General features: G+C 43.3%; 1 protein-coding gene and 1 long non-coding RNA gene across 2 annotated transcripts in view; both read left to right on the forward strand.

Moving 5' to 3' along the window:
* The window catches only part of LOC130684864 (uncharacterized), a 111,695-nt gene that overhangs the window by 8,966 nt on the left and 84,881 nt on the right, over positions 1-17,848 (forward strand). Inside the window, exon 2 of the long non-coding RNA XR_008999193.1 lies at positions 12,669-12,725. This is a non-coding gene — a long non-coding RNA (uncharacterized LOC130684864). The remainder of the gene's footprint in view (positions 1-12,668; positions 12,726-17,848) is intronic.
* On the forward strand, positions 15,273-17,806 carry FAM181B (family with sequence similarity 181 member B). Its single transcript, XM_036895494.2, has one exon. The coding sequence runs from the start codon at positions 16,071-16,073 to the stop codon at positions 17,352-17,354; it is 1,284 nt and encodes a 427-aa protein (XP_036751389.1). The 5' UTR covers positions 15,273-16,070; the 3' UTR covers positions 17,355-17,806.

Below are 17,848 nucleotides of genomic sequence, written 5' to 3' on the forward strand. Positions count from 1 at the left end.
ATGCCAGGTTTCTTCTTGGATTTAAGGGTGGTGTAGGATGACTACACCACCCAGTTTGCCTGGGAACATCCTGGTTTATACCTGTGCTTCCAGTATAATTATTAATAAATAATGTTACCTGTTATTCTAAATATTGTCCTCCCTCAGAAGATCAATTTTTTGGTCATCCTAAGAATGAAGTTCTTTTCTGTCTTGCTGTTCCTGCCCGTCTCTTCTGAAAAGTGCTCCCTTCTCTCTGGATCCTATTTGGGACAGGAAGCCTAGTGCCTTTAGTGCATTTAGGATTTCAAAGTCTGGCAGAGAAGGCTTTCTTTAGCAACTTCTGCTTCTAGCTTAGTAACACAAAACTCTTGAGGCATAGGTGCAAACATTCCTAGCAACCCTCCTAGAATGGACAAGGAGAAAGTAGAGGGAGGAGATGTGAGGCAAAGTACAGGGAGAATAAAGCAAATAACAACCACAGAAAATTGTTCCGCCACAAAGCAAAATTTTGCAGATGCAGATATTAGTCACCATTTGGCCTGGCTGAAGGCATGTTGACCTTGCACTTAAAATCAAAGTCTCTTAAGTCTGGAAGGGAATGTGGAAATCTTCTATTCATTTTATAGATGGGATAAGGCCAAGGTTACCTCCTGGTACTTGTGGAGCAGGGATCAGGACTCTGGTTCCTTAAGCCTCCCAGTCTAGAACTTCATCCACTGGACCACCTTCTGTTCACCAAGGAGAAATTAGCAGGGTCTATAGCAGTGACAACAACATGGAGGCAGCAATTTGGCCTCGGATAAAAGAGAAAGATTGCTCCCAGACCTGGGATGACTTGGTGGAGGGGTTGGCAAGAAAATTGCTATACACAAGAGCATGGGCATTACTTTTCCTCTGTAAACAGAGCGTGACATCAGGTTGGGGGCCAGAGTCTTCTCTGGTGCCAGGAAAGTGACAAGTGCTAAAAACTGCTCCCAAGAACAAGGCAGTGTGCCACACGCCATGGGACACAAAGACAAATAAGCTCCTCTGCTCAGAAATCTCCATTTTCATACGATCAAGTCTAAGCTCCTTTGCATAGCATTCAAGGCACCCTTTCCCATCCTACTTCCGTCTGCTCCCTGCCTCACACCTTGCATTCCCACCACATCGTACTATTTAAATCAGCCTGATGCTACCTGCAGATTTACAGCTCCATGTCCAGGGTCATGGGGATTCTCTTTAGGATGCCCTTCCCCTCTTTTAAAAAAAATCTATCAAAACTCTCTTCATCCTTTACAGCCCAACTCAGTGATATCTTCTTTATGAAGCCTTCTCTGAACTTGCCACACACAATGAACCGCTCCGTCTCATGTGCTTCAGTGACAGTCTGCTTGTGCTCCTATTCAGCACTGTCCTTAGAGCTGGAAGCATGTCTATGCTGTTCCTCCATGCCTAAAGGATAGTTTACCTGGGATATAGCAGGTGCTCAGCAAATGTCTGCTGACATGACCACTGGATACAAATACACACTAGGGATATATCTGTCTTCTTAGGACCAGGACTTGATTATGTCTGTATCCTTGGTGCATAGGATGTTGCCTAGCTTAGGATGGTGCCTCAGTAGATAGTTATTATGTGATGGGAGACAAACAAGTACACAGTAGCTGATTCATAGCAGACTGGGCGTGGGCACAGGGGATTTAGATTTGAAGGTAAACACTGTCAGTACCAGCTGTTTGACCTTGAGCAAGCTGCCTAACGTCGGTGATTTTAGGTGTCTTCAGGAAAATGGGGGTGATATTAACTACCTGAAAGTAAATAATGAGAGTGCCCAGTACTGCTTCACATGTAAGGTAATGCTTGGTGAGTGAGTGGACATGTGAATAGAGAAGTTCCATCCAAGAGATAAAGGTAAGAGCATCAGAGAAGCATGAGGGAGGGAGACATGACAGCCTCACCTGGTGACAAAGACTTGGGAGGCCTTTTTGAGAGAGGTTAACATTTCATGTGGATTTTGGAAGAAGACTAGATCCTCAGAAAGTGCAAAGGAATTAGTGATACCCTGCTTCTACCTTATAGAAATATATTTTCTGCTCCCCAAATGCTATGCCCAACAAAAATCACTTTAATAATAATGAGGAAAGACCAAACATAATATAGCAAAACTAGCACTAGGCAGGGGAGTCTAAAATTCTGATTCTCTCTTGATGAAAGTGGTTTTGAGGAGTTGGGAAAGGGATTGAAAAATGGTTGTGATATCCTAAGACTTGCAAACTCCCCCTTAACTCATTTCCTTCTTGATGCTGTCAGGAAGTGCTTTCCGGAAAGAACCAGGCAGGTTTAATGCAATTATGTGGTGTTGGCCCTCCCCAGCTTGGACATGTGCTAGGCAACTCCAGCTGGCCTCACACAAGAGAAAACAAACTTCAGCTGCCCCTCGGGCCATTGTTTTAGCACTCCGCAGAGAAGTGTTCCAGCGGCTGATCGGGGCTGCTTAAGCTGTTTAATGGAATGAATTCAACCTCATATAATAGGATCTAGGTCTTTAAGCATTTCTGTCTGGCACACCGGATATTGGGCTGAGGGCTGCTTAAGTTCCCCAGCCCTGCCAGTCCTGAGTGTCTCTGGTATCTGGTATCCACACTTGTCAGAAGCTGACGTAAACCTCTGTGGGCTCAGAGCAGCCTTATGCTTTGCTCTGATGGATATTGCTCCACATTGATCCAGCTTGTCTGGTGTCTCTAACTGGGGTACTGATCAGGTGTTTGAATTAAGTCTGAATAAAAGAAGATTCCACGTGGAGAGACGTGTGTGGTGATCCTCACTTCTCTCTTAATGGGAACTCAACATGCCCTCAGAGTATAATCTTGCCATTAGACACTCATCGGCCATCCTTCCCTGCTTTTTCCTATAAACAGAACACTGATCTGTATAGGTGTTAGGCAGAGATCCCTCTGTCTCTGTAAGTATGGCTGCCTGCAGATTTACAGCTCCATGTCCATTTGTTTAAACAAATCAAGGTAATATTCTTCCCCATGGCCACTGAGTAGTGTAAGGGTAAGCATGTAATCTTCTTTTGGCTAATGAGGTGCTTTTCTGGAGAGGGCTTCTCTTTCTGTATAAAATCATCAAAGGCTCCTGAGGAAAAGACGTTTTGCCCTTCCAGAACAGGGGTGTGATGTCTGAAAGTGAATCAGCCATCTTGCAACCACGAGGCACCCACCTAAGGATGAAAAAAAAAACATATTAAGGAAGATGGAACAGAAAATAGAGTCTGGGCTCATGGTGGTAACAAGGAGCCAGTGAATGAATGCCAGAAGTTGCTCACATTAGGATCTCTTTATTTTATCCATCTATCAACCTACCTATCTGCTTTTCTATGAACACCAAGCCAATTAAAAAGACCCAGAAATTACAAAGAGATTTTTAACTCTATATCTCATCAGATGAAAATTTTACAAGGATAACATGCTTGGATATTTTAATTTGGGAGATGGCAGTGAGTGGACTTCCAGTTCTACTTTTGGCTGCATTTGGTTCTAGAAAGTACTTTTGAATGTTTGATTATAGTAGGTTAATATAGTTTTGAAATATTTCTCAACTACGTGCCTTTAATTTCTTTCTTGGATAAGTGAAGAAAATTATCAACTGAAAGAAAAAACAATCACAGCTTTGGTAATCAAACTGCTTTCACCACAGTTCTATTCCTAAAAATCCTGTTGTCATATCCCCAACATAAAGCAATCTTGATATTTCCACTCTAAATTAATACTTAGTCCTGGCTATTCAGGATACTGAATAAGTTACTAAGATAAGGCACTTGAGAAATACTCTTGACATTGTTACAAATGTCCTTATTAGCATTATAGAATCATTATTTCTGCTTGGAAAAGAGTGTGAACAAAGTAGAAAAACTGAAGAATGACTTTTTTTTTTAAGGATGACTTTCTAAATTTAGATTTTAATTTGTTACGATAAATATGTGCATAGTTTAGAAAGGAAAATAGTATTTTCTTCAACATGATCCCTACTTCTGACTCTTTCTTTAAGGATTTTTAAACCATTTCTTCTTTCCATTTTTACCTACGTGTTTCAAAATTATCTCCTGTGGCAGACGTGGAGATTGATGGCTCAGATGCCTCTTCAGGAAAGGACTCCTTGTCTAGCTGCTGCAAGGGTAGTGAGCAGACAGCCTGCAGGTGGGCACTGGCCAGGCTTCTTCCTCTCCTAAGCTGTGGCCACCTCTTCTCAAAAACTGTTTGCCTTGAAAGCTCTATTACTCATAGAACACTTAAGCCTTTCCACTTGGTGGGGGTTCCCCCTGCTACCCCTTTCCCAAAACAGTGACAGCACAAAGTTTGGTTCAATAAATATTCATTAATTATTCTATTATTATGTCAATATTGTCCACGGTTCATCTATATTTTACTGAAATTCCTTGTACAGATTTTAGTTTTGCCTGAAGTTAAAAATTGCTTTACTTTGGGGGAGGGCTTAGTTTTCTAAGTACATTTCACTGATTCTTCCCTAAATATGTTAAAGGTAACACCTTCGTATAGGATATAGAAAGGTTTGGATTGCAATAGCGTTGTATTCAACTAAAAGTAGCCTGAACGGAATAGGTTATCTCACTCTTAAAGAATTCTGTAGCTAGGGAGTTCCTGGGTTGGTTAATTCAGGAAGGTTAATTATAATAATTCAGCTCATTAATGCCATTGAGGATTTATTCACTTTTCATATTTCTGCTTTGCCAATCACAGCATGTTGATTTTTTGTTCTTAGGGTCGGCCCCTCATGGTCATAAAATGGCTGCCACAGCTCCAAGTTTCACATGTGTAACAAAGGCAGGAAGGGGAACATTTCTTTCCCTCCCTTTGCTTTCTATCCTTTTATCCCCTTTTTAAAGATGTAGGTGCAAGGGTCTTTCCTAGCATTCCAAGAGTGTGTTTCTCTTAATGTCTCACTGGCCAAGATCAGATCTCACGTGCATGCTGTGGTTAAAAGGACATGTGATTGTCATTGTCAGCCTCCACAGATGAGATAGGCTCCGTCACGCAAAAATAAGAAAAAGGGAAGAATATTCAAAGCAACAAGAATTTCTGCATCTCCTATCACCATGGTTGGATGCATAAAGAAATCTATCAATTAATTTTGTTTAGAGACATTGCCCCCTTCTCCAGGAACTCTCCATTCTCTTGCTCGAATTTGGACTGATGGCCATCATTTGACCTGCTGCACGGCTACTATTGTACTTCTCTTGGTCATTACCCAGGGAATTCTCTCTGACTCTAACCTACGATAGATCCCCTGCTTTCTGGTTACCTTTTCTTCATGGAGCACATTATTCAGTGGTTCCCTGAGAAAAGTTTCTTGAGAGGTAATGTTATAAGATATTATATGTCTGAAAATGCTATTATTCTACCCTCATGCTTGACTGATCATTGAATTTGGTATAGAATTCTAAGTAGGAAATAATGTTCTCTCAGACATTTAAAAGCATTGTTCTGCTGATTTCCCAAGTTCCAGTGTTGTTAATGAAAAATTTGCTGTTATTCTGATTCCATTTTTACTTTTATTTTCCTGTAGAGTTCCTTATTCCTTGATATTTTGAAATTCATAATAATGTGCTTTGATGTGGGTCTTTTCTCATTAAGGTTTCTAGGCATCTACTGGATTCTTTTCAGCCACCGCTTCTATAACATTTGACAATATTTTCTCCTCCATTTAATCTATTCTCTTTTCTGAAATTCCTGTAGGCATAATGTTGAAAGTATTTTTGACTCTTTGTTCTTTCTAGATTTCCTGAACTTTATCTTCCAATTCTTCTATTGACTTTTAAAAATATATTGCCACAAATTTCTAAGAGCACTTCATTGAATTTGATTCTCCCCCCTTTGTCAGCAGTATCCCCCACTTTTTCAGTAGCATCTCATGCTCGTTTTGTAGTTGTAGTATTTTTTTATCTTTAATCTTGTTTTATCTTTTAAAATTCTAATTTACATGGAAGTTTTCTTTTGCTCTTTGCACTGTTAGTTTCCTCTGGGATTCTCTTCCCCAATCTTTTTTTTTCCTTTCATGGTCTCTGCCATCCATGTTGAAAACATTACCAAAATACTTGATGAACCTTGGGTGTCAATTTTATTTAGGAGTGGATAACCAAAAGCTTATTGGAAATCCACCCAATTTTTTCTCTTGTGCTAGGAACCCTTCAGAGAAGGCTATTTCCACCTCCTGATGGGTAAGTGACATGCTGCAAACCTAGAAACTGGAGAGAAGAGGTTGAGGGTCATTATTCATAATGTAGGATCTCATTTAATTCCCTTTTTTCCACTATGATGTCTCACTGCGCACTTACTATTGTATATGGAGTCCCCTAGACTGGAACTACTGTGGTTCAATTCCATAGAAAATAAAAATACTGTTTTCATTCCAGGTGAGAAGAGGTCATTGTGTGACTGCATGGGGTGGGAGAAGGGGTCTTGGAATCTAATTGCCTCTTATCCAAGCTTTCAACTAATTCTCCTATTTTCAGTCCCTCTCCTCACTCTTGCTTTCTCAAGTACTAAGGCTTCCCTGGGTTCTGTGGCACAAATCAGCTAGTTTCCAAATTTCTTCTTCCTTCATTTTTTTTGTTTTGCAGTTTTGTACAAATTATTACACTTACAGATGCATGTATGCCAGCATATACATTTTATATTTTGCTTTATCTTGTTCACTACATATATATTTATAATATTTTTTATATTTTTCTCACTAATTTAGTACTACAAAAACTGCTTTGGAGCCACTGATCAACTTTCATAAATTTGAGATATATGTGTAATATATTAATAATGAAGAAAATGATAATGTAACCAAAATTTATAATGAGTAAATTACATGAATATGAGGTGAAACCACATCTATTGATTGAATGATCATGTAATTTATAGTCCTTGTAATACATGCATAGGAAGTGATTACAAGGAATAAATTGTGATTTCTGTGAAAGTCATAATTGGATTTTTTTTATTAAGGTATCATTGATATACACTCTTATGAAGGTTTCACAAGAAAAACATTGTGATTCCTACATTCACCCATATTATCAAGTCCCCCCCATACCCCATTGCAGTCACTGTCCATCAGTGTAGTAAGATGCCACAGTCACTTCTTGTCTTCTCTGTGCTACCCTGTCTTCCCTGTGACCCCTCCCACACCATGTGTACCAATCATAATACCCCTCAATCCCCTTCTCCCTCTCTCCCCACTCGCCCTCCCCTCCCTCTCCCCTCCCCTTTGGCAACTGCTAGTCTCTTCTTGGAGTCTGTGAGTCTTCTGCTGTTTTGTTCCTTCAGTTTTGGAAAGCCATAATTCGTTTTTAATTTAAAATTTATGAAATACATTTACACAAAAATTGTTTCAACTCCTTTTCCATTGAAAACACCAAGCCATCTGGGGATCCCTTGAGTGATCATTGGTGACAAGCAGGGGATGAAGAGCATAATTTAGGAAACACTGACTTCCTGATGTCCAGAGTAAGGAGAATCCACGATTGCTCTTACGCACGTACTGCTTGCTATCCTGGTTTAGCAATATTCTGGAAAGCCCATAGTATTTCTTTAAAAAATTGAATGAACAGCAATTGGTAGGATGCCTTCCAGTTTGCAAAGTGCTTTCATGTCCATTATCTCAGTTGAAGTGGGCAGGGGAGGGATTATTTTGCTCAAGAGATAGTTCCAAAGTGTCAGTTAGAATGGCTGCTTTCTATTCAGTTGCTTTTGATAGATTTTGGAGTGTGGGGCCATTCTACAGTGAAGATGTTATTTTAAAAATAGCCCACAAAACATGTTGCATAACAAACCATCCCAAAATTAATTGGCTGAAAACCAAATTGTCTTACTTTACATGATTATATGGGTTGGCAGTCTGAGTGGTTCTTTTGCAGGTCTTTCCCAAAACCACTCATATGGCTTCAATTACGTGATGATTTGACTGCATTTGGAGGTTGCAAAATAGCCTCACCAGCATGTCTGGTAACGGTGCTGGCTGTCATCAGGGGGTACATCGATTCCCCTGGGATTGTCCACAGCATGGGGTCTCAGTGTTCCACGATTACGAAAGTGGAAGCTGCAGAGCCTCTTACGTTGCAAAATCGCAAAGGTTTCAGACTTGTGTACTGCCTCCGGCACAGATTCAAAGTTGCGGAGAATAGAGATCCAGCTCTTGATGGGAAGAGTGGCAGTTCACATTGCAAAGGGGCTTGGATCAGGGATCAGGGATTCACTGGAGCCATTATTACAATGATCTGCCACAGCTGTTGTGTATGAAGATTGTTCACCCAATTTTACATTCTCCTCTTCATGAGGATCCTTGACAGAAATATGTGACTGGCTCTAGTACCAAGTATCCTCTATTTATCCTAAGCAATTGGTCTCCTTTTATCTTTTTGGTAGTGTTAATTATGGCAGCTGATCAGGTTTCCCTTTTCTCATTGGCTGTTAGGAAGATTAGAACCAAGTTGGAGATTTTTTCACAAGGATATAGTATATGTTAGGTTTAATCTCATTCTAAGTCCCAGGTCCCATTTTATGCTACACGTTACATTTTTATTTCTTCATGAAATCCTCCTCCTCTTTTTCTTTTAAATAAATGTTTAATTTTAGAGTAGTTTTTGACTTACAGAAAAATTACAAAGATAGTTTAGAGAGTTCTCATATGCCTTACACCCAGTTTTACTACCCACTGTTCACGTCTTACATTACTACAGTACATTTACAGCAACTATTGAAGCAATATTGGTACATTACTATTAACCAAAGTCCATACTTTATTCAGTTATCCTGGCTTTACCTAATATCTTCTTTTCTGCTCCAGGATCCCATCTAAGACACTATATTACATTTCTGTGTCCTGTCTCCTTGGGCTCCTCTTGTCTGGGACAGTTTCTCAGGCTTCCTTGTTTCTGATGACCTTGGTACTGCTGAGGAGTACTGGTCAGGTATTTTTGTAGAATGTCCCTCCATGGGGATTTGTCTGAAGTTTTTCTCATGATCAGATGATGGCAGTAGCCTTTTGAGAATACCACAGAAGTACAGTGTCATCACTTCCTATCGAGGCCTTACACTATCAGGATGACATTGGTGTTGGTGCTCATGTTGACCACCTGGCTGACGTGGTGTTTGTCAGGTTTCTCTACTATAAAGTTTCTTTTGCCCTTCATTCCATGTTGTATCCTTTGGAAGGAAGTCACTGTACACGGCTCACTCTTCACCAGTGGAAATTATGCTTTACCAACTTAAGAACGGAGTATCTACATAAATCACTTGGAATTCTTCTGCATGGGAGATGTGACTATTCTCCCCCATTTACCTACTTATGCAATCATTTGTTTACATCAGTATGGATTAATGAATGTTTACTTTATTCCTTCTTTTATAATCCAATATTACATGATTTATTTTGTTGCTTAAATTTTTCCAGCTTCGGTCATAGGGCGCTCTTTCCAGTGGCGCTTATATCCCTTTGACATATCCCATCATTTATTTTGTGCTTTGAGCACTTCTTCACTTTCTGCCACTGTAACATTTTCCAGGCTCATCTTGAATATTCCCTACCCCCAGCCATTTCTCTCAAGAGGTCTAGTTTCTTTTATTGGGAAATTGCAGTAGGAACTAAGATTTGAGCCCTGGGTTGCAATTTTGCTTTTAATGTGTGTTACCTTATTGCATTTTATGCACTCTTGCAGTGGCCTAAATTTCTTTCTGAAGTAAAGCAGAATAGAATTAATTAATATACAAGATAAAATTGCAAGTAGATCCAGAACTGAAATCCAGCTCTTTTCTCTCCAGTCTTATTTCTCTTTGGCATAAACCAAGCCCAACAATATCTCAAGAGATACAGAAAGGCAGATAAACATTACAGAGTTTAGGGTTGATTATACATCGTCTCAGCTTGGCATTCAGTATCTTTAATAATCCCAACCCAGTTAGCATTGTCTCCTATTACTTTCCTAGGTGTATCTAGGAACACAGAAATATTCATTACTCACTGAACATGCCATCTATACTCATTTGAAAAATTAACATTTTAACTAAACATGTAATGTATGTAAACAGATAATACATGAATACATTCTCTTTGTAAAAAATTAAAACATCCTAGCTAAGGAAAAACATTATAGCTACATTTCCAAGTCACCTCTATCTCTTGTTTATATCATCTTTTAATACTTTGGGGAATTCTGCTCTTTAAAGCTCTACTCAAATGTCACATATCTATACCTCCATTCCAAATTCCTTTATCTGTATGGATTTCTCTTTCTATTAAACCCACAGTGATTTGTTTATACCTTATTTTATAGGGCTTTGCATTCATTTGAATATGTGTCTGCACTGTCTAGTTGATTATGAGTTCCTTGGAGTAGACCCTGCTTTCTGCATCTCAACATCCTTCCAAATTATACCACTTCTTGACACATAGTCTGTGCTCTATACATGTTTGTTAAATAAACAAAAGGAATGAGATATAGATTAGTATATGCCTTATTTCCATAACTGCACTGATATTAAGAAGGGAGCACCAGACCAGTAGTTAGTAGATCTTGGTTTTACAGTGAAGCTATTCATTACAGCCCTGTTTATAACATAAAAGTTCTGGGAAAACCCCAAGTAAGTTAATCATAGGAGGACTGGTTGAATAAATTATGGTAGATCCATTCAGTGGAATGCTATACAACTGTTAAAAAAGAATGCAGATATATTATTGTTGAGTGACAAAAGCAAGATAGAGAAAAGTATATATAATAAAAATATGATTATCTAGTGAAGGACAAGCATGAACTCTGAAAAAAAACAAAACAACAGTGATTACCTATAGTAAGGAGGGAGAAAATAGGGTGGAGGGGACTGCAGTAGAAGCTAGCCCTCTCTGAATATGACTTGTGGTGTAGTCTTGACTTTAAACGCATAATTTTTAAAAATTATAAAACAAAATTAAATATTTATAAGGCAATTTTTATATAACAAGGCAAAGTAAAACAAATGAACCTGTGTATTTAAATGGTGGCATAACCACACACAGAGGATTTTTAAAGTGAATTTAAAACATAGTTATTGGACTGTTCACCACTAGTGGGATATGTTTTGAGGACAAAAGAATGGCAAAAAAGAAGTTATTTCTATTAATTATATTATTAGTAAGAATATTGGCATTGTTATTCTAGAACTATTATACATATTGTAGCATGTATTCCACAGCATGTGTGTGTATCTGCTATAAAAAAAAGAAAATGAATCTGATCAAGCCTCTGTATCTATTTCCCATTTACAGGAAGAGCAGGGGCCAGAGAAACATGTTAGATGACACCATGGAGATAATGCAACTAACCAAGTTCAGAATGTGGGGAAAATGACAAGCCAATGACTGGTTTCTTCTATAAATCAATTGCAAAGAAAAGGAAAAGGGGGGCACTATAGATTAAAAAACATTTAAAAGACATACCAGACAAATTTTTTGCTAGTTCTTCCATTGAGGGTTGGATTCTAATTTCTCTGTGCTTGAGTCAGGTGAACTTAATGACCTGCTTGACCAACTGAATACAGTGAAAGTGCTGTTCTGGGATTTCTGGGACTCGGTCCTAAGGAGCCTCAGATGTGCCTCGGACCTCTCCCAGCATTGTGTCTGGGATTCCTGAGCCTCCCTGTAAGAAGTCTGAGTACTGTTAGACCAGCATTTTGGAGAGGCCAGCATGTGTGGGCACAGGTGCCGTTATGTGAATGACATCATCTTCGATTGTCCAGAACAGCCAAAGTCAACATTGGGTGGACCAGAAGGATCACCCAACCAGGTGTTGCTCAAATTATTGCCCCATAATATTGTGAGAAATAATAAAATGGTTATTGTCTTAAGCCACTCAATTTGGAATAGTTTGTTATACAACTACAGGTAACCAGAAAAACATCTAAAATATAAGATGGAAATTAAGATGTAGTCATAGTAGAATCTGATTTGCAGCAGTAAAGGATGAGAAAGAAAATGAGATACCTTTTTAGGGTGCACAGTTTATAAGGTAACAATATTTTATGATGAGATTGATACTTTATAAATTGTGTGGTAAAACTGAGGAATTAATTTGTTTTATTTGAAGTTTCAAAAATAGTTGAGTGACAGGAAATTGGTACGGGATGAGAGACAGAAAAAAAACATGCAAAATTATTTCTCCTTTTATGAATGTGGATTTCTGACATCTGTGAGAACTAAGTTTGTCCTGCAGGGAATATGATTAAAGCTACAAAGGGAAAAACAAAATAAGTAAATCAGCTCTTGATCCTGCTGCTATATTTACCCACAAGAAAAGAGGCAGCTCTCAGGTGGGCTTTTGTCTAAGTAATGTCCCGAAATCCAAGCGCAAAAGAACAATATGAAATCTCAATTCTCCCAAAACGTTTGGGCGAGTTCAGCCCTTGAGCCCCTGGGGGGCTTGGTTCCCAAGGAGACTAATCCCACTTGTTCAGCAGTAGGTATCACTGGGCAAAAAGGCTCTAGATTGGAGCTCTGCAGAGAGGCCCTAGTGCAGGCTGGAGCTGGGTCCTCCTGCCCCATTGGAAATGAAATATATTGATGTCAAGCCATTCCAGTGAGCCTGCTCACTCGGGGGAGGAGTAGGGGCCAATGGGCCTGGCAGGTGCTGGCCACTCACTTTGCTGTAACTAATTTCATTGCAGACAGAGCTCTTCCTTAAAGGAAAGGAGATCAAGGAGGAAGGCAACCAAGACCATGAGGTGAGGTCTACATGTACAATTTCGTAGGACATTAGAAGTTCTAAGGATTTATTTTGGTCTCTGGTATACAGATATTTCAAGCCAATGTTATTCTTTGTTGCCTTATTATCTAGTTTCCATAAATGCCATTGCTTTCATATAACCATGCCTCTGCCTGGCTGTTCCCAGAGATATTGCTTGTTTGCTTGGCACACTGAAATGCATCGTTTAAGTCTTAGCTCAAATGTTACCTGTCTACACAGCCTACTCTGACTCCCCTGGGCAGACTTGATTCTATTAACTATTGTACCTTTAATTTACTTCCACTGAGACATGTATTGCATTACATTACAATGACTTGCTTGCATGTCTGTCTCCACCAGAAATGGTAGGAATCATGGCTTCTTATGTCTGTATCCTCAGTACTAGCACAGTGCTGAGCACACTGTTGGTGTCAATATCTTTTGGTTGAATGAATAAGTGACTGAATGGATATTTTATGTGTAAGGATCAATTTTGTGAATCAGACTATAGCACTTCAAACCATGAATATCTTATATTTGTAGATAGAACTTTATGTTTGACAAAGAATTTCCTCTTCCATTAATCTCACTGATTTTCACAATAGCATCAGCAAATAGGCTCACCATGTTAATCCCATTTTATAGATGGGAACATTGAGGTCCAGAGGGTTATGTGACTTTTCTATAGTCAGTCGAATAATAAAAGGCTCCAGTCTTAATCCCTGGCTCTAGTTTAGGACCTCTCACTGCCTTTTCCTAAATTTCCACAACTCACACATATAGTTGCTCTCTTGCATTTGAAAATACCCCTTGCTCTGTTGGGGGAAAGAACAGTGATGCTGATTTTGTAGGGTGATGTGTATGTCAGTAAGGAACTGGTGGAACCTAATTAATCAAGAACATAGATATTTGTTGAACCACTATTTTGTGCGAGGAACATTCATATATATATACAAACTCACAACAATCTTGAGGAATTGAGAAGATCTCCACTGGACAGATGAAAAAAATACTACTCAGAGGTATTATTTGCATGTCATGTCATGTAATTCTCACAGTCTGAGAACAGTTATGCCAGTTTCCATTTTTTTCAGATAAGGAAACTGAGTCTTAGAAAGATGAACTGACCTGTCCAAGGACTCCCATCTAGCAAGTGGCAGGCCAGAATTTGAGCCTGGTCTCATCTAAATCCAAATCAACTTTAATCATTAAGTTCTAATGACCTTGACATGAAAAGACTTTTACATAGGAAACGTCTTATATTCCATTAATTTTGAATATGATTACATTAGAGTTTAGCTAACTCTGGGGATTAAGAGAGATGTTTCAGACTAAAGATGTTTCAGACATAGAGTCCTATGCAATCTGTGTCTGGGGATTTGTAAGAGCTGCTCAGTTGAAAGACAGTGCAAAAAAGAGTCCACTTGCCTGGCCAGGCCTGGGGGCCTATGGAGTGGTCCTGTCAGAAAGGGAGGGTCAGTGCTGACGTCCGCTTCTGAGGGGTTGAGAAACAACTCAGTGACAGCCTCACAATCTTTTGAGTGCAAAGACCACCAAGAATGAAACAGTCTAATCACGGAGGACAAAATCCCGTATGTGACTCAAATGAAAGTATGTCATAATTGACCCAACTTGAATTTAAAAAAATAGGAAGTTGGACTCAGCTGCGTTGGTTTGGGAAGTGCCTACTTCACTTCCTAAACGAAGAGTGTTCACCTAGACTGTCTTTGGTAAGGCTGTTCCTTCACAGTGTTCAAAAATTATTTTATTCTAAAAAATGGGGCTTAAAGAAAAGAGTCTTGAAAGAGATGATAGGTATCTTCCCAATGCAGACTCTTGGCCTCAACTACCATGACTTCAGGGGACACTATCACACACATGCTGTCCTCATATATGTGACCTCATTCAATCTTCATGACTGCCTTGTGACAGAGAAGACACATAGGAAACATAGCCACCTTTTAGAGAAGTGAGGACAAATATACAGGGTGTGGGAGAGGTAACAGATAGGGATTTTTCACAGAATGTTCTCTTTAAATACCACAGGTGCCCTGTGAGGTAGGCAACCTCACCTGCATTTAAGGTGAATAAATAAATTAAGGCAGACAGAGGTCGGTGATTTGCCCAAAGACACATAGTCATCAGAGCAAAGATTTCAACTTGAGTCACAGAGCTATTGAGTGGTGGAGCTAAGATCAGAACCCAAGTCTTTTCTGAATCATCTTCCAGGCTCTATCATATTGCTCATTCTTTTTCTCCCAAGAGGCCTGCCAGGTGAAATTGGGTCTAAGTGAACTTTCGGGTGATTCTTGAAATGCAGCAGAAGTTGTAGGACAACCTAAACGGCATGACAAGTAGGGGAGAGATTCCAATCCATCATTTGTCCTAAGATGCTGAGAGTTTTCTCTCTCAAGCCCCACCTGGCTTAGTGGGAGCGATTCCTTTCTCCTTTGTCTCCTGTTGTCTATATCTACAATAATAAAAAATGGGCCAAGTGCTGGCCTCGATTTATTGTCAGCTAATTGTTACTTGTAACAGTCAAGGGGTAGAATTAAGAGCGCCAGACTTGAGTCCTGCGGAAACTCAAGGTATTATCTTAGGACCAGGGTAAGGGCTTGAAGAGACACTAGTTTCCTTCCTCCATCTCACAGATGAGAAAACTGAGGACAGGAGTGAACACAAGGTCTGTCAAGGGTTTAGGAATGGTTTTGGAGTCACCTGGACGGGAAATGCCCTAGTTCAACTCACTGAACCTCTCTGCTGCTTTCTTCATTTGTTAGATGGTGCTCAGAACGTACTTCACAGGGCTATTGTTCATGGATTAAACGACAATGTATGGACAGTGTCCAGCATAAGCAAGCGCCCAGTAGCCGGTAGCCATGTCTATAACTAGAGCTGGGGCTGAAACCCACGTCTCTGGACCCTTGTCCTCTCAGCCTCAGAGAGCCCCCCCGCGCCAGGGCGTGGTCGTTCAGGAGCTGGGGTTGGAGGACGGGCCATCCTGTCCTGCCTCTGGCTGGCCAAGAGAAACGCTGCGGGGCGAAGGGAAACGAAGGGGTTAAGGCGACGAGCTTGAGAAAGCCCAGAAGCCAGAGAAGCGACCACCCCACTGCGAGCGGCCGGGCTCAGCAAACCCCTCCCCTCCGCCACCGGGGCGGCAGCCGCGCGCTCCCGCCCCCCGCCCCTCGCTTACAAGACCTAATGAGCTCCCCCGCGAGGCGGAGCCGCGGGCCCGGCCGGCGTGCGGAGGCTGCGCCGCGCGCGCCCCTCCCGGGCTGGGTCGCGGGCGGGAGCCGGCCGGCCGCACAGGGGCCGCGCTGCAGGCCGCCGGGGAGTCGCGGCGATGGCGGTGCAGGCGGCGCTCCTCAGCACGCACGCCTTCGTCCCCTTCGGGTTCGGGGGCTCCCCGGACGGGCTGGGGGGCGCCTTCGGAGCCCTGGACAAGGGCTGCTGCTTCGAGGACGATGAGACCGGGACACCGGCGGGCGCGCTGCTGGCGGGCGCCGACGGCGGGGACGTGCGCGAGGCCACCCGCGACCTGCTGAGCTTCATCGACTCGGCGTCCAGCAACATCAAGTTGGCCCTGGACAAGCCGGGCAAGTCGAAGCGGAAGGTGAACCACCGCAAGTACCTGCAGAAGCAGATCAAGCGCTGCAGCGGCCTCATGGGCGCCGTGCCCCCGGGCCCGCCCTCCCCGGGCGCCGCCGACACGCCCGCCAAGCGGCCGCCCGCCGCCGCCGCCGGCGCCCAGACGGTCGCGGCCCCAGCCCACGGCAAGGCTGCCCCCCGGCGGGAGGCGTCGCAGGCGGCGGCGGCCGCCAGCCTGCAGAGCCGGAGCCTGGCCGCGCTCTTCGACTCGCTGCGCCACGTTCCCGGGGCCGCCCAGCCGGCCGGGGGTGCGGCGGCGGTAGCCGCGGCCGGGCCCGGCGGGGCGGGCGCTGGGGCGGGAGGGGACGCGGCCGCTCCCGCGGCCGGTGCGGCGGTCCCCGGCTCCAGGAAAGTCCCGCTGAGGGCCCGCAACCTGCCCCCGTCCTTCTTCACCGAGCCTTCCCGGGCGGGCGGTGGCGGCTGCTGCAGCCCGTCGGGGCCCGGCCTGAGCCTGGGCGAGCTGGAGAAGGGCGCGGAGGCCGTGGAGTTCTTCGAGCTGCTGGGGCCCGACTACGGCGCCGGCGCCGAGGCGGGAGTCCTGCTCGCCGCGGAGCCTCTCGATGTGTTCCCCACCGGCGCCACAGTCCTGCGGGGACCCCCGGAGCTGGAGCCCGGTCTCTTTGAGCCGCCGCCCGCGATGGTGGGGAGCCCACTGTACCCCGAGCCCTGGAGCGCCCCGGCCTGCCCCCCAACCAAGAAGCCGTCCCTGGCTGCGCCCCGCGGCGGCTTGACCTTGAACGAGGCCTTGCGCCCCCTGTACCCCGCCCCCGCGGACTCTCCAGGTGGGGAGGACGGGCCTGGCCTTTTGGCCTCCTTCGCCCCCTTCTTCTCGGACTGCGCCCTGCCCCCGCCGCCGCCGCCGCACCAGGTGTCCTACGACTACAGCGCGGGCTACAGCCGCACGGCTTTCCCTGGCCTGTGGAGACCTGACGGGCTTTGGGAAGGGGGCCCCGGGGAGGAGGGCGCGCCCCGGGACTGACTGCCAGCTCCCCTTCCCTCCCGGCGGTGCTGAGGGCAGCGCCCGCACCGGCTCTCCCCTAACTAAGCCCAAGAACGATGGGAAAGTGCGCATGGAGCTGAAACGGGAGTTCAAAAACAAATCAATTAATAAAATAAACTTAAAAAACAGAGACGAGGAAGAGTTGGGGGTCGTTTTACTCACAGCCTCAAGTGTCAAAAACAGACAGCAAACCCCTGACATGTTCCTATCAGACCAAATGAGCCGAGAAACCGAGACAGGCTTTGGAGAGTTGGGGTGGGGATGGCGCGACGGGAAAGAGGTGGCTTCTTTGCCACCTGTCCCTTCTCCAACTTTTCAGCAAAAGGTCAGTGTGTTTAGCGTAATTGCCCCTTCCAAACAGTGCCCTGGTCCCTCCCCTCCCTTCCCTGCCCTCTGAGTGCATTGTGAATTAAAACCTGTATTGAAAATAATGGAGCGGAGATACGTTGTTATTGATTTGGGTGTTTTTCAAG

The sequence above is a fragment of the Manis pentadactyla genome, chromosome 9 (assembly GCF_030020395.1).
Source record: "Manis pentadactyla isolate mManPen7 chromosome 9, mManPen7.hap1, whole genome shotgun sequence".
Lineage (NCBI taxonomy): Eukaryota > Metazoa > Chordata > Mammalia > Pholidota > Manidae > Manis > Manis pentadactyla.

Coding starts and splice junctions, on each gene's coding strand:
- FAM181B (XM_036895494.2), top strand. CDS start 16,071: ATGGCGGTGCAGGCGGCGCTCCTCAGCACGCACGCCTTCGTCCCCTTC.